General features: G+C 41.8%; 2 protein-coding genes across 14 annotated transcripts in view; one reads left to right on the top strand and one right to left on the bottom strand.

The window, feature by feature from the left end:
* LOC101687840 (gamma-secretase activating protein) overlaps positions 1–14,574 on the top strand; it is an 83,290-nt gene extending 68,716 nt beyond the window's left edge. For 2 of the 9 annotated variants that reach the window (XM_045089707.1, XM_045089705.1), the window contains 8 exons: positions 3,486–3,581; positions 4,861–4,931; positions 5,365–5,459; positions 10,511–10,630; positions 11,472–11,533; positions 13,038–13,139; positions 13,300–13,399; positions 13,792–14,574. In XM_045089707.1, the coding sequence (XP_044945642.1) occupies positions 3,486–3,581; positions 4,861–4,931; positions 5,365–5,459; positions 10,511–10,630; positions 11,472–11,533; positions 13,038–13,139; positions 13,300–13,399; positions 13,792–13,883 (738 nt within the window). In that variant the 3' untranslated portion in view covers positions 13,884–14,574. Of the gene's footprint in view, positions 1–3,485; positions 3,582–4,860; positions 4,932–5,364; positions 5,460–9,549; positions 9,708–10,510; positions 10,631–11,471; positions 11,534–13,037; positions 13,140–13,299; positions 13,400–13,791 lie in introns of those variants that run through there. The other 7 variants (XM_045089706.1, XM_045089709.1, XM_045089708.1 and 4 more) reach the window with 7 other exon arrangements.
* A 1,776-nt stretch (positions 14,575–16,350) lies between these two features.
* CCDC146 (coiled-coil domain containing 146) overlaps positions 16,351–16,956 on the bottom strand; it is a 120,087-nt gene continuing 119,481 nt past the window's right edge. For all 5 annotated transcript variants that reach the window (XM_013060490.2, XM_013060487.2, XM_013060486.2 and 2 more), the window contains one exon: positions 16,351–16,857. In XM_013060490.2, coding sequence (XP_012915944.1) covers positions 16,654–16,857 — 204 coding nt within the window. In that variant the 3' untranslated portion in view covers positions 16,351–16,653. The remainder of the gene's footprint in view (positions 16,858–16,956) is intronic.

Genomic DNA, 16,956 nt, shown 5'->3' with positions numbered 1-16,956 from the left:
CAGATACGATTTCTGCTCTTTTCGAATTTAGTGTAGTGGGGGAGACATACATAAATCAGTCACTGCCCAAAATATAGAATTACAAAACATCATAAGGCAATGTACAGCACTGAGTGTTTAAAACAAGGAAAGAACAATGTCTCCGTGGCATTTGTATTTGGCGTTTAAAATACAACAGAATAAAGTATCCTTTCTCAGGAAGTCCTACTACTAGGAAGACCAAAGATAGAGAAATCAAAATAAATGAACGGAAGAGCAGAATTAGTAAATAAATCCAAAATCTATTTCTTTAAACTGATTAAAGAGACATCTAGAAAGTCTAATACAATATCTTTAATCCTGTGCAGGCTTAAGAATGGGATAATCTATTACCTTAACTATGGAAGGTTTTAAGTATGAGAAAAACATGTGTAAATGCATATTTATAGAGTTGAAAATTCTAGTTAAAGTTTCCTTGATAAATAGAAATACCAAACTTGACCCAAGAAGAAATAAAAATCCTAGACAACACAATAACCCTAAAATAATTTGAAAAAACTTGTCAGAGATTATTTCCGGGTGGTTCAGTCAGTTAAGTGTCCAACTCTTGATTTGGGTTCAGGTCACATTCTCAGTGTCCTGAGGTTAAGCCCCGTGTTGGGCTCCACACTGAGCACAAAGCCTGCTTGAGAGTCTCTCTCCCCCTCCCTCCTCTGACTCCCACATACACGCACTCACTCTCTCTCTTAAAAAAAAAAAAAAGAAAGAGATAATCTTCTGAAAAGGCACCAAATTATTTAATGAGTTAGTTCTTTCAAACTTATAAGGATCAGATCATACCCACCCTATGTAAATTATTTTTGAAAAAAAGATGGGAAATTTTTCAATCACCTTAAAAGGCTAGCATAACCCTAAAGCCAAAATCTAACAATGACTTTTACTTTCAGTTATGAACATAGATACCATAAGCTCAATTAAAATATTTTCCAGTGGTCCATTTGAAAAATACAACATGGCCAAGTGATCTTTTTTTTTTTTAAAGAAGGCTTATCATTAGCCAATGTATTAATGTAGTTCATCATATCAAAGAGGGGAAAAAATGATCATCTCTATAGGCATTAAAAATTGATAAAAGTAAAATTCCACTTCTGGAATACACCAAATTAATAAGGCAAAAAATATCCTAATACTGATATTTTAAATCAAATGTTGGGGTCATTCCTATTAATATCAGAAAGAAGCAGGATGCCTGGGTGGCATAGTTAGTTGAGTGTCCAACTCTTGATTTCGGCTCGGGTCATGATCTCCAGGTCATGGGATCGAGCTCCCTGTCGGGCTCTGTGCTGCGCATGGAGCCTACTTAATATTCTCTTTCTCCCTCTCCCCCACTCCTGCCCCATCCAGGCTCTCTCTCTCTCAAAAAAAAAAAGAAAGAAATTATGGACTTTTGCTATTTTCACTAAAAATTTTCATTTTTCTGGAAATTCCATACAGTGCAATAAGAAACAAAAGTAAAAGAAGATGCTATGATTGTCTAATGCAACAAACAAGATAATCACCAGGGGAAATGGAAAATACTAAGGAACAAGTTAGTAAGCTGGTGATTCTAAATATATTTTCTTTTTTATTAGGATTAACCAATTAGAGAAGTTAATGAAAAACATTATTCCATTTCCGAATCCTTAGCATCTAGGTTTAATAAAATTATAACCCAAAACTCTGACAGTTGACCAGGTGACTCACTTGACAAAAAGGAGTAGAACTAAACTACCAGATAGCTAAGTGTGTTATTGATCTACAATAATTGAAAAAATATGGTGCTTGTACAAAATAGACAGGAGACTCTAGTTTAAATTTGAATCTTTAGTGTAGGATAAAATTAGGCATTTAAAAATCACTGGAAAGAAATACTTTTTAGTCTATCAATGGCTGCCTATCTGGAAAAGATAATTAGAGTCCTCCTATCCCAGATAGCACCACCTTATACCATAAACCAGCAGAAATACCAGATAGATTAAGGAATCTAATATAAAAAATTAATGTGTGTGTGTGTGTGCTTGCCTATCCAATTGTCAAAGTTTAAAAATTGCACTAGCAAAGTTCAGCATATGGGGAATTGGGCAGCCTTATACAATGCAGTTGGAAACCAGTATACCCATTAGCATATCCACTGCAAAGTGTCTCAAACCTTCAGTACATGACCCAACAAGTTCCATTTCTAGGAATTTGGCTTAAGAAAATAATTGGGGGTATGGCAAACAAATCATGTATAAGGGATTTTTTTAGTGGTATTCACAATAGTATAAGAAGTATCCCATATGTTTAAGAGGAGAATAAATAGTTCAATTCTAGTTGTTTCATAAAATTGAATACCGTGCAGCCATTACAACCAGCGTGGTAAAGAATATTTGACAACATAAACTATTACATGAAATAAAGGGCAAATTAAAAAGCTTTGGCATGAGTGTGCCTACTGGAGAAAAGGAAAATAAAAAATCCAAAATGTTAACACAGATGATAGGATTATGGGTGATTTAAATTTTCATTTTTATGGTTGTCATGGAAAAATGGAAAAGCACAAAAAAGCATGCAATAATTTTTTTAAAAAATTTTAAAATTTTAAGCCTAGTTAATTAACAAATGCCCCAGAGTGCCATGGGCTAAGTTTTGCTCAGGGTCTCATATATGTATGTATACATATAGCAGATATGTAAATCTGCTAACATAGTAGATATGTGCAGGTATGGTGTTAATTGTACAATTCTCGTGGTGTTTATTGGTGCAAAGATCTCTAATGAGGAAGACCTCCAGCTGAGAAGAACATTTAGGCAAAAGAGAGGGAAAAAAAGGAGGAGGAGACATAAGAGCAAAAGGCCGGGAGAGTTGGATGCTCCACTGCACTGATGGGTGAGCTCCAAGAAAGATGAAAATAGAGTAGATATATAAGTCCGTTTAGAGGTGATAGAATCAATAATTTCATTACTTTTGCATGTCAGGGCGCTGTGCTGAAAGTCTAGAGGGAGGTACCCGATGCATTTCGTTTTTACTCCTGCCCCTGTCCTTCCAAATGCCCCAAAGCATGCCACTCCCCCCTACACCTCCCCAACACCCTGCAGCCCCCCACCCCCACCCTGGATCAACACAGTCACTCCATGATTGCAGTTGTTCCTGTAAGTTCTCCAGGTCTGGGACCAGTAGACTTTAACCCTTTGGTAGATCCCGGAGCCCTTGACATCTAAGTTAGTGGCTTCCCTCAGCTTCTTCGGAGAATTCTCATCACAGCTGGGAATCTGACTCTTGGCTCCTCGCTAGGCTCTGGTGACTTGTCATGTCCCTGATTTATGCCCATTAAAGTAACACTGTGGGTTGTGCATTTCCGCCAGTGGGATCTTCTGGTTCAGGATTTTTCGTGTTGGTAAAGAGTGTTAATGATTGGATCTAGTTTCAACCAGTAGCAGGTGTGAGTGGGTAGGCTGTGACTTATCTAATCCATGTCCTGTTTTCAGATGGTGTCTGAGCTAAAAGACCATCTTTTGAGACACCTACAGGGTATAGAAAAGAAGAAAATTGAACAGATGGTTCTGGACTACATTTCAAAACTGGTTGGTTTTGCTTTTTCTCTTTCCTGCTGCCCCCAGTCTCGCAGTATGTAGCTCCCAGTTTGTGGTTCAGGGTATTTTTCAGATTAGACTTTTGCAGATTTTCTGTGCTCACACTGGTATATTTGGTATGCTGTAGATTGAGAAAAGGGAAAAAAGAACAACAACAACAAAAAACCCAAGGAGGACTTGGTTATGAAAGTGGTTTATTATACTCACTTCAAACAGGAATCGAGGAGCTCACTTTATGAATGTGGCTTTGCTCTTCCCCATGCTGGAATTAACTTGCTTCTTTGTCCTTTGATAGCCAAACTATTTAACATGTCTACCTATCCTCTTTCTGTTGACCTTAAATTTCACCTTCCATAATATTAAGGATTTATGTTCAAGCAACATTCTTCTGTGTACCTAATCACACAGAAGTTTTAACAGTCTGTGTTAACAACCGCTGGAACCAGTAGGACCAGAAGCAGAAGAGATGTAGCCTTAGAAAACTCAGTACCCCTCACTTTCTGACTCAACAGTCATGGACTGCAGCCAAACCTGCCTGCTCCTTCCCAGCAGCAAACAGCCGTGTCTCGCAGTCCCCTTAGCAGGATGACCGGTGGGGCTTTTTGAAACGAATGGAGGAAGTTGCTGCAGACCCGACTGCATTGCTTCCAAGTCATCTTACCGGACTTCAGCTGAAGAGACACTGAGAATCTGTGTTATTGAGAGTATACTGTTTTTATCTGTGCCCATTTGGAGATCCTTTCTGATTGGTGCCCTGTCCTTAGCCTCCACAGGCATGGCATGGGGTTCAGGGCAGGCAACAGCCCCCTTGGAGACTGCTCTGTTGCTGACAGACTAGTCAAATGTCTGACCTCGACTTGAGGTCTGTCATCCTCCACAGTCATCGCTCAGAGCCTCTGTCCTGCTCTGTGTCTCCTTTCTTCTCACTGTCAGCTGTTGGCCTTTGTCATGTAACAGGCCTAGAGTAAATCCAGTTGTGCTTGACCTTCACGGAGGGCAGAGGGCCTGTTACCCAGGGCTGGGAAAGCTCAGCAGGGTCACGGCCTGCGTAGACAGAAGGGGCTCTGTTAGAATCTGGTGCACATTTTCACTCTTTCCATTTTGGATTCCAGTGCCTCAGCACTGACTGCAGAAAGGCTGGTTCTGTGTCCTGGCCCAGGCTAAACGCCAGCTGCCCTGAACATGCCTGTTAGGCCTGCGGAGGGCTCCCTGTGGGGACCCCGAGGGAGAGGGTATGGGGGAAGGGTAAGAGACTGTCTTTATCTTCCAGCTGGATCTCATTTGCCAAATCCTGGAAACCAGCTGGAGGAAACACCATCTTCACCCCCAGCTTCTCCACTGGTATGTATTTCCCCCTCTCTCTGATCAAGGTGTGTAAAGCCAACTCTAATTGCTGCCTGTTTTGGCAAAGCTTTTTTGGAACCTAACAATTGAAAGCAGTAGCCAGCATCCCTGACCCTGTCTTGGTTCTGCACTCAGCATTTAAAGGAATGGCCCTGTGGCTTCACCCACCCTCTTTCCCAGGGATATGGTTGATGAGGACCTAGGGGTGTGAGAGCTCAGGACCTCCAGGAAGGGGAATTGGAGTTAAAGCAACTGATTGTTTATGTGCCTGCTGTCTGGTTAGATTCTAGGCATGAGGCTTTCAACAGGGCCTAGTCGTTCAGAGTTAGCAGGAAGTCTGTCTCTCTGTGGTACTCAGAGCCACTGCCCAGACCAGTGGAAATTTAGGGATGAAGCCCTCGGCTCATGGCAGCTCTTTTGTTTTACCCAGCAGCAGGCGGGCCAGTGCTGCTGAATTTACAGTCTTTCACCTCATGACCAGGATTCTGGAAGCTACTAGGACTTTGTTTTTACCTCTGCCTCCTGGTAAGTCTTGGCTCTTTTGTCCTTTGTTGTAATACATTTGTTCTTTCTTCTTCCGTGGTCACCAGACTTTGGCACCTTACGCATTTAAGGATGAGACCTTCTGTGTCTGAGAACTTGTGTGTCTGGGGTCACTGTGAGAAGAAGGGCCTGATGTTGGTCTCTGCAGACCAGATCTCCCCCACAGTAAATTCTACTCGTCACTGACTTGAGGGAACCGGAGCTGGTCCCCATGTACTCGCTAGGATACTTTGAATGAGCAGAGCTGATGAAAGATCTTTCTCTGATGTCTGCAGGCTTAGTTTATCTGATTGAGAAAGTTAACACTCAGAAGGAAGTGGGTCTGGCTGGGTGTCAGTAAATGCTTGGAACAGAGAAAGACAACTATCATATGATCTCCCTGATATGAGGAAGTGGTGATGCAACATGGGGGCTTAAGTGGGTAGGAGAAGAATCAATGAAACAAGATGGGATTGGGAGGGAGACAAACCATAAGTGACTCTTAATCTCACAAAACAAACTGAGGGTTGCTGGGGGGAGGGGGTTTGGGAGAAGGGGGGGTGGGGTTATGGACATTGGGGAGGGTATGTGCTTTGGTGAGTGCTGTGAAGTGTGTAAATCTGGCGATTCACAGACCTGTACCCCTGGGGATAAAAATATATGTTTATATAAAATAAAAAATTTAAAAAAAAAAGAAAATGCTTGGAAGCTAAAGATCGCCCGCCCTTGAGATTTTGAAATAGGACCAAGTCAGGCCTCAAAACACCCTTGGCACGTGTGTATGTGGTCATGTATTTAATCAGTCATTTGTTCACTCAATAAACAACCATTTGTTGATTTTTTTTTATTACATTCCATGTGCCATGCTAGAAATTAGAGCAGTTACAAAAATTAACAGAAGTTTAATTGGGAACATGTATTCATTATAAGAAAGAAATAAGCTCCTATCTGCCATGTGTTCATTACATATATGTTCTGGTGAGTGTTAAGCTTTATGATAGCTGTGTCTATATAATGTTTATCAGCCAGTTTAATTTATTTATTCATATGCAGCTATCACATCATATATCAGTGATTCATTCCTTTACTCATTGGTTTTAAGTCAATAGGTAGATGGTTCCCATTTTGTAGCATAATACTTTACATAAATAAACACATTCAATTTTCCTAACAGTCCTAAATGATAGGAGCTTAAATTGAACCACATTAAATTGTCAATATCCAACCAGTTTTTGAACAACAACAACAAAAAGGCACTTTCATATGGGTTCCACTTAATATTATTCCCATTTTATAGATGGTGGAACTGAGGCACAGAAAGTTACATAACTTGCCTAAAAGTCACATGGTGATTAAGTAACAGAACCAGTATTCAAATCCAGGAAGTCTGGCTCCAAAATCTGTGCTTTTAATGACTGTTCTGTACTGCCTCTTGAATTTTATATTCCATTTGAAATAGTTGATGCCGAAACATTGACTATTTCTGGGCCCAGAAATCCCATAGCTCATCTCTACTTGTCTGCATTTGTGATACATCTGACTCCGTTTGGAGCCCTGCATGCTTTCTCTGTCCATATACCTTATCTTATAAGATACACTGGTAGTGGAGTTTCAAGGAGTTTCTTTGGATTTTATCAGATTCTGACAGTGACCATTCACTAGGAGAATTGATGACTTTTAATTATCCCAACAGAATAGGAAATTCAAGTTGACACTAGGAAGAGTGAAGGAGTTCATGAAAACTATATTAAGACTTTCTGGCTTCAACCATTAATCATTTGTCATTAACACAAAAGAGTTGGTAGAGGATTAGACTGACACTTTCAGATTTGTTCACCATGGATGCTCAAGCCAAATTTGTAAATGAAGTGACTTACTGGGGGCAATTTTATACCCGGGAGACCGTAAAACTTTACTTTCTAGGGAGCATCACACTCCTTCCCAGGGATGTGTAAGGAGGGAAAACGTGGAAAAATGTTATCCATAGTGATTGAGAATTATTATGAATAGACTTAATGGTTTGTTTCCATGAGTCAAGTATCTCTCTCCTTTTCTCTTAAATGTTGGTTTCCCTCATGTGACATGGAAAGGGACCCTGGGTCACGTGGGTGTGCACATGTGTGGGTAAATACAGGGTCTTCTTTTGTGTACTTGTGTATGTGTGCTTGCTTTCCAAGCCTGCTGGGCTAGTGAAAACTGAGTTCCAAGTGTTGGAAACTTATAACCCAATTGGTTAAAGAATAAAGGGATGGAGGACCGTGACAGGGAGTCATGGTTGGGAGCTGGAGCATTTGTAGTTTAAATGGGACCTGTGTTTCCCTCACTGGCTATTGGAGGCCAGCGGCTCTGGAGGATGAGGACTAGATTTGGCTGGAAAAGGCCTGTTTTGGAACTGATGCCTACTTTTAGCCAATTTGCTCTGTTGCCCAGAGCTGACACGCAGAGGAAGCCAAGAGTGGACTGTTGCATGTGGGGCTGTGCCCCAGGGACCAAGGAGCAAGGGTCATCAGGGATCTTCAGGACATGGATGCAGGCTGAAGGAGGAATTTCGAGTCTAGGAAACCTATAGGAACCTTCAATAAACTTCTTCAGGATGAATTTCATAACTTTTTTTAATCTTGGGAAGAAAGTCCAAATCCATTTGAAAAATCTCATGTTGTTGATGAGTGAGTAAAATCCATTTTTTGTTTTTTCGATTCAGGGAAGCCAGCAGAGTCATTTTGTCAGCCCCTTAACATCTGCTTGTGGGCAGAGTCTGCACTTTATCTGACCCTTGATGTGACCAGGACTTAGGACTCCGTCCCTCACTGATCATGATTCATGTGCTCGGGGAGAGAACACTCCATGACTGCTCTGAAATTCAAGTTCCTGCTCTTTGGGCATCACTTCTTTGTCATGTCAGCTCCTAAGATTAGGCTGTGATCCTTTGTTTTCCCTACCCACGCCCATCTGTTTCTGAGTGTGGACGTGTTGCCACGCGCTTCTGAGCCCTTCCTTCCTCCTTCGCCGTCCGTGCCCTTGTTACCTCTGGTGCAGGTTCACACACTCACCTCCCAGCACGTAATCTCACGTACCTCCTGTAGCAAACTGTTGGGTACTGGTACTGGTCCCCAGTCCATTCCTTGTCTGTTGCCATTTTAATATTCTGAGAGTAAAACTCAACTCCTTTTTCCATCCTGCTTAGAAACCTTCAGTGTCCCTCCCCAAAGTCTACTAAATAAATTCCTTGCTGTCGTTCGGCATTCAATCCCTGTCATGTACGCTCAGAGCACTCTATGCTTTTGCGTTCATAGAACTGGCCATTTAAAAAAATTTTTTTTATTTATTTTGAGAGACAGAGGGAGAGAGGGTGTGCATGTGCACATGAGCTGGGGGAGGAGTTGAGAGAGAGAGAGAATCTCAAACGGACTTCCCCGTGAGCCTGGAACCTGAGATGGGGCTCGATCCCATGAACCTGAGATCATGACCTGAGCCAAAACCAGGAGTCAGATGCTTAGCTGACTGAGCCACCCAGCCACGCCAAATGGGTCACATTTTTAATACTGTGTATTTGTGATTATTTGATTGTCTTTCCATCAAACTGGAAGGTGGATAGGAGCAGCTTTGGGGTCTGTTTTTTTCATTATTATACACCCAGCTCCTTGTTGAGTGTCTGGAAGGGATTTGTTAAATAATTTCCAACCTTACCTCCTACCATTCCTCTCATACACTTGATTCCATCTCAGCTGGGTCTTTCAGTACTTTCTGAACATGCCCCATACTTTCTGAACTGCCCCATACTTTCGCAGCTTTCAGCCTCTGTTCATCTTGCCGCATCAATCCAGCTATCAGTTCTTGGGGCAGGAAATTGTCATGGTTAAGAGTGTTGCCTAAAGTCCCATGACCTGCACTCAAATATAGCTCTGCAACTTACTAATGATACGATCCTGGGCAACTTTCTTAGCTCCTGTGAATCCTGGTTTCCCCCTTGATAAAATGGGAATCGAGTGGTTCCCACCTCTTGGTGTTGAATAAGGATCGAGTTGGCCGGTGCATAGATGGAAGTCCTCAGGATGAGTTCGTTACTGGTCATTGTTGTTCTCTCACACACCAGGCTCTTCATAGACCTTGTGCTAGTTCTCCAGGCAGCCATGTGGGAAATGTGTACCAGTGGCTCCATTCCAGAGATGAAGAAATGGAGTCTCACAAAGGCTACTTACCTGTAGTTAGTAAGCAACACAGGAGGACTCTGGTCCAGGTCTGCTCATGCAGGTGACTCTTCCTACTGTCTCCTCTTTGTATATTCTCTGGCCTCATCTCCATGCCCAGGAATTGCATTTACCCTTCTAAGCTTCCCTCATGTGTGCTCTGTTTTCCAAGGTGGCTTTTCTGATTCTCTCCTGGACTGGTATCTTCTTCTCCCATGGATGTCATTTTTATTGCTTATTATTAGTACTGTGTTCAGAACGCTCCATTTCTGAGCATTTGAGTAGCCCTCCCCATGAGACTTGGGTTTGGGGGCATTGCCTTCTTCTCTCTTGAATTCCTATAGATTTGCTCTCTGACCATACTATTAATTTTTTTTTTTTTTAATTAAGTTCAAGCAGAACTCAAAAGCCCTTCTTCAGGGCATACACAGGGGTCGGGCATACAGACTGTCCCCCACTGGTTCAAAATTTCTGTGTTGACAAGGTGGTCCCCATGTGTCAGCATTTTAACCTGGGCACCTGGAGTTTTGAAGCTCTTCTGTTAATTGTTCTCTTTTGCCATCTTACTGCAGAATTGCAAGCCTATTAAGCTGTAAAATGGTTTTTCCTCATCCAGGCCTTGGACTCTTTTTGTCCTTTTGCCTAGGAAGGGACACACATGCTTGCTGGGAACTCATATCTACTCAGCACAATCCTTAGTCATGATAACACGAAGCAGGGGACTTGGACCTCTCTTCAAGTAGCATGTGTTAGACTCTAGGTGCCAAGGCACTGGGCTAAGGGCTTTCTTAACGTCATTGAGTTCTCTCCCTCTAGAAGGCTGGAGACACTGGCTGACCCTGTTTACCCTCCCAATCTCTCGTGTAGGTTTCCACACTCTGCATACAATGCTCGGCGTCCACTGCCTCCCCTTGTATAACCTGCTGCATTACTTCGATAATGGGGTGTTGCTTCTCACTGAAACAGCTGTCACGAGGCTCATGAAAGGTAAGAGGCTCCGAGTTCACCACAGAGCCCACCCCGCTCTGAGCCCCATTAGGGCTGGCTCCGTGGTGTGCCACCCATTGGTCACACAGGGCCCTGCTGCGTGCAGGGCCATCTGTGCTCGGTTTCATGCTCGGCATTAAATCTTGAAATCCTTAATATTGAAACAAGGGGATCCTCATTTGCCTTTTGCAGTGGACTCTGCAAATGAGGCAGCTTGTCCTGCTGAATACAGTTCATTTCCTGTAACCAGACTTTGGGCTAATTTAAAGCGCCTTAGGCCTTCAAGAGGCCCCAAAGGGCTTCTCAAGCCCCACATGGCTATTACATTCCTTCTCCGTACACGAGGGCACTTGAGGATAGGAGACTCCGAAGCCTTCTCAAGAAAATGTCATGAAATGGCTTACTTTCAGCTGATTAACTCTGTCATCTCAGACTTAGACTGAGGTGCAAGGGAAATGGAGAGAGGCAGTGGGCATGCGAACCTGAATCTGAAGGTCTCTAGTGTAATCCCTTGCTGAAATTCTTCATTGTGGTGTTTTGGAGATGAGTTTTGCTAATAAATGTTCCAGTATTTGCTGTTTCCCGAGGTGTCTTCTGTTTTTAGCTAGTAAAATTGTTTTGTGAGCAGCAGCTTGTTACAGAACATGCTCCATGCAATGTAGCAACTGCTTCATTAAGAGACAGCCCTTATACTGAGAGATTTCAAGATATTGTTAGAATTGGCTTGAGAATCCAGGGTGGGGATATGTGTGTTATCAGATCGAACCACTGAAGTATTATTAGCTTGCTCAGATGATTAAAATGGAGATTTGTTTTATTTGCCAATCTAACTTTTTTGTAGATCTGGACAATTCAGAGAAAAATGAAAAACTAAAATTCAGCATCATTGTGCGGCTTCCCCCGGTAATCCTGAATTATGTTTTATTCTCTCCATAACCCTTGGTATGAGCCTCCTTCAGTTTCTTCCTGCAAAGGGAGCATTCATTTGTTTTGGGCTAAAGTCAATTGAACTGCTTCACTCTTCAGTCCTTTCCAAGAACTCCCATCCTTCTCCACCCCTGCCGCACCGACAAAGTGCTTGTTCCTCTGGCTTTGTACTGCCTGGCACAGCCTGCCTGAAACATTTAGCCATTTTCTCCTCTTAGGAAACCACACTAATATTTATATCTGTGAGTCTGAGGGGAGGGAGAGGGGAAGCATGTGCTTTTGGCATTTAAACTGATAAGAAATTTAAATACAGGTGAGGTCAGAAGGTTCTGGAACTGCATTTCCTCTCACTGCCGTTTCTACCACAGCAGGAAAACATTCCCAGGTTGAAGGAAGAATGAGAAACATGAGAGAAAGGGTTAGCCAGGCACTCCTTGTTTTTTACGGGGGATATTAGCTCTCAGAGTCAGAAATACTATGAAAATATGAAATTCCACAGCAAGGTCTTCAGAGCCTCAGACTCCGCAAACTTCGTGACCCTGCGAGCCCAGGGCCAGCTCTCTGCTCTGTTTACATACCTTGAACACTTGTATCTCTGGCACAATCCTCCCACGAAGGGATGTCCGCTGCCTTCTGGACTTCATCTTTTTCCTTTGTAACACCTTCTCCTCCTCACGGCTTACTGAAGCAAAGGCAAGGATAGAAAACAAAGCATATTTTCCATGGCTAGGTCTCTCTGGGGAAAGTCTCTGAACATTTAGTTTGATCTCTACATTTGATTTTTTCTTTCGTTCCTTTTTTTGCCTCGAACTTTCAGGGGATTAAAATTTTCTGGGCAAACATTGGCGAGAACATGCCCCTTCCTGTCAAGACCTCACTTAGAGTTTGCAGGTACCCTATTTTGAAGAGTGGCAGATGAACTCCATTTCAAAAGAATTTGGCAACATCAGTGAATAAATGACTCTCTTCGGGGTTGAATTTAAGGGAGTATTTATCCAAAATTCAGAGGCACACCTCATAGGAGAGGGCTTTCTTCAAGGGTCATTAACCATAAAGGGCCTCTCCTGTAGACTAACCAGCTACTTGGAAGTAATCCTTCTTAAATTATAGGTAGCTATAAGGTACGTGTACTTGTATATTTTTGCATTTTTATTGTTGTTATTGACTTAATTTCTTTAGAGAAGTTTTAAGTTCACAGGAAAGTTACGTGCAAGGTCCAGAGAGTCCCCGTCCAGCCCACTGCCTCCATACATGCAGAGCGTCCCCTATGACCAACATCCCCCACCACCACGGTCCCTGTGTTCCCACTGATGAACTTGCACTGACGCATCACCATCACCCTAAGTCCATAGTTAACAGTGTTGTTCATTCTGTGCATCTGGACAGACATATAATACAATGGGTCCATCATTATGGTATCACACAGAGTAGTTTCAATGCCCTAAAAATCCCATGCTCCATATTTTTCGATTTGCCTAAGCTTATTGGTCAGAAGATCTGTCGCCTTTGGGATCATCCTATGAGTTCTAACATCATTTCCCGGAACCACGTGAGGGTACTGCTGCTGAACTATAAGAAACAGGTGAGTGTGTGAGCGAGCATGGCCCCACTAAGTGTAGTTGGATCCTATCAGCCCGTTTCAGTGTGTCTGCAGAGACAGCAACTGTAGTTCTTTGCCCTCTTTTTAAAGTTCGTGCTTGTTTTGGGAAATCAGCTAATAGCAGACGTGGTTTTCCTTGTAGCCCCGGAGTTCTATGATTGACAAATCGCCAGGCAGTGTGGAGTTCCTGCCCCTGAACTACTTCATTGAAATACTCGCAGATATAGAATCTTCCAATCGAGGTAACATCACTCACCTGCCCTCGGGCTTTCCTGCTTTTTCTCTTGACACGGCTGTCCCAGTTCACTTGTGTGGACCCCTTTCTTTCTGGACTACCCCTTGCTTCTAAGTAGTCCTGCTGCAGCTGGTTTTAATTAGTAGCATACAATTTCATTCCCAGAGTAAATTACCAAAAGAATTTGGTTTTAAAAGGGTTTAAGAGGTTTCAAAACCCATTCGGTTGGTGCGAATGACCTTTCTTGGGGCCTGAGGTAGAATGAATTTTAAGAACACATTTTCAGAGTAATGTGTTTTACTAAAATATAAAATAATTACGATTTCAGTGAGCCACAGGCACAATGTGATTCTAGAAATTCCATGGCTACGTAGTAACTCTTTTCCCTTACTTTTCCAGCTCTGTTAGCTTTTGAAGGACATGACAATGTGGATGCAAAGTTTGTGGAGGAAGCAGCTCTAAAACACACCACGATGCTCTTAGGCTCATAAAAAAGAACATGCCATTGTATCTGCTTCCGATGTTTCAGTCTTGCTCATTAGCTTGACTTCCGTCAAAAGAGTCCTTTACCAATACTTACAATTGGTAACCCAAATCAGAATACATTGTTAAGCCATCTGAATTTCAGTCTGGTACTCATTCAGGCAGAACTAAACTACTAAACCTCACCCTGGCTTTCAAAAGCAGATAAGCCATCAAGTGGACAGGGGTGACAGAATGGTCTGAGAAGCATGACATGTCGTAAGGTCTGACTTACTGGCTTATCTTCCTAGTGGCTTATCTTCCTAATGACTTCATAGGCCCAAAGCGACTTTGTACTCACTTTTGCACTCTGAAATAAAATATGCTTTAAAATATGTAGGGGACAGTGCTTAGAAGAACAAAAACTAGATGTGTCACTGAAGATAACACATGAGAAACAGAAAAATTCGTTACGGAAGGACTGTATTTGGAAAGAGGATACTTTTCAAAGAACTGAACAGGGAACTGGGGACTTGGACTGGGTCAAATCTGGCTATGTCCAGTAATGGGTAATTTGTCCCATACAGCAGTGTGTACATAACGGCCTGAAGAGTAGGATTTGTCTTTGTGATGGAACTGTGCTGTAATATGTTAAAGTTTTTTTGTATTTATAAAAATTTGATTTAGTAATATCTTGACATTAAAAAAAAATAAAAAACACTGAAGGTTTTGGCCTGACTCTCATTTTTTGAACATAGTCCTTTTATTCCAGCCAGGAATCATGAGCCCACAAGCATGTTCTGTCTCTGAGGCCCCCAAGGACGCCTAACTAGTTCTCCCCCTTTTCTTTTTTCTTCCCCCTCTCTTTTATAGTGCTTCATTCTGACCCATAATGGTGGTCGCTTGCCTGACTCAGCCCGTGCCCTTTGCTTTTCTCTCTTCACAGTTTCTCACAGGGAACTTGGCGGAATTGTCATGATTCTGAATATCACTAGGTAGTACAGTCATTCAACCTCTCTTCCAAAAAACATACTTGTGTCCCCAAAACTGCCCTCTCCTACAGAATTTCCCTTTTTGGTCAAATATGTAGTTGTCACAGAGGCTCAAAATATCAGAGCCCTATCAGCATGTTAGACTCTCTTCTCTTGAGAAGATCATTATTTTTCACCTCCTACCCTTTCATACTTGCGTTGTTATGCTGTCTTTCTGAAGTCCCTGTCGTCCAACTTATATTGAAACTGGTCCTGTCGCTCTTCTGCTCACAGCCATTTGCTACAGGATAAGACCCAAACTCCTCCACATGCAGGGCTTCCTAAATCCCAGCCTGACACGGTTCTCCCAACATGAACATGCTGTTCCAGCCAGGGCAGTTCGCTGGGCCTTGAACAGCTTTTGTCTTCTTACTTCTGATCCTGGCTCAGGCTATTTCCCCCATCTGGAAGTCCCTCCCCACTTACTGAAATCTTATATATGTTTAAGGGCAGATAAACTGGTCCATCAGTCTGTGACTCCCCACCATGCCGGCACACGGTGGCCCCTTCTGTGTGCACCAGTAGCACAGACTGTAATACTTAAACATTCATCCCTTTCTGTTAAAAAATTATATTTCCATTCTTACATCATTCCTATAGGTCTGTTTTTTGGATCTCTGCAACCCGGGAACTGTGTTAAAGTATGCAGTGTTTCTTTGTGTTAATCACACTGTTATTTATCATGGGCACTTTGCTTTTTAATAACTTTATAAAACAACCAACTTAGATTCAGGACTGACTTGGAGGCTGAGGATGAGATTAAATTTCCCTCCATTCTGGCAGGATGGGGGCTTGAAACAGATTTTGTTTCATTTAGAAAAAAAAAAAAAAAGAAGAAGGAATGTGGTATTTCTCACTTCCAGAATTGTGACACAAAATCCATACCTGACCCCAATATGAAATATGGCTTAAACATATTAATGAGGTAAAATCCGTTTTCAAATCCACTTGGGTATTTTCATACATGAGAAAATATAAAAACAGAATTAGGAAAACATACTTAGGTAAAATGCAATAAAATCAGAGTAACAAAGTAAGTGGAACTGGCCTCATTTTCCAACTCTGCTATACGCAAAGCTGTAAATGCTTTCATTGAAATTTTATAAAATCTGGAGTCAGAACTTAATCACAGGTTTATTTGTATATGATATTGTAAAAAAAAATCTAGATTTATAAGAAAGATAAATTAGAGTATAACTATTTTTGCGGCAAAAGGACTCTTTACTTGTAAAAAGAATGACCATAATATTACTTTAAGAAGGACAATTTTCCTTACTGCTTTTTACTTGATTTACATTTACCAACATGAACTTCAAATGCAACTATTTAACAAAGTAAATTATAACTTCTGTGATACTTGGGATATTTTATTTTTCAAACAATAATTCTATCTTTCTTTTTCAAGTGAATGTATTGAACAGTATGTGCATTTTTCTTCTTTAATAAACAAAGACCACACTGCCAATTTCTGTACTGCACTGAAAATTTATTTTTCTTTTTTTAACTACATATTTCTGAAAGATAGTATATAAAGGAAAAAAAAGAAAAAAATACAGAAATATGCTTGGACATAACTGAAGGAAAATTCTCTGTAACATCACGTAAAATGTAGTTGCTGATGAGTGTGAAAGGAAGCCATGTTGTCCGTTGTTGGTTGATTGTGGACACTATTTGTAATTTAGAGCTGCTATAGTGATACTTTCCAGCGGTGCATATGAGGAAGCCTGATTAAAGTGTCTCCTTTAGAAGCCCAGATTGGTTCACATGCTCAGATTTCAATTGGCTTTGTAACAGGTTTTCTTATGTGCCTCATATTGGCCCCCGGTTCACTGGGCTTGAAAGGAGCCAAGGCGCCATATGGTTTGGGCAAAGGAAGAGTGGCCTCTGCCTCTGGGATGTAGGCATTTGGACGTGGCTCTGCAGTTGTGTAAACACCATTGGGCAGCTGGCGGTTATCTGTTACCAAGAACTCCTGCAAAGAATGATTTTTCCTTTTTAGTCTCCTGAAAATTATACTGAAGTCACTTCATAGTTAGGGTCCAGCAGTCACAGCTGGGTCTGAGCAGCCTTA

This window comes from Mustela putorius, unplaced genomic scaffold (genome assembly GCF_011764305.1).
Source record: "Mustela putorius furo isolate JIRA1106 unplaced genomic scaffold, ASM1176430v1.1 tig00003845_pilon_pilon_pilon, whole genome shotgun sequence".
NCBI classification, from domain to species: Eukaryota; Metazoa; Chordata; class Mammalia; order Carnivora; family Mustelidae; genus Mustela; species Mustela putorius.
This window is presented reverse-complemented; position numbering and strand designations above follow the sequence as displayed.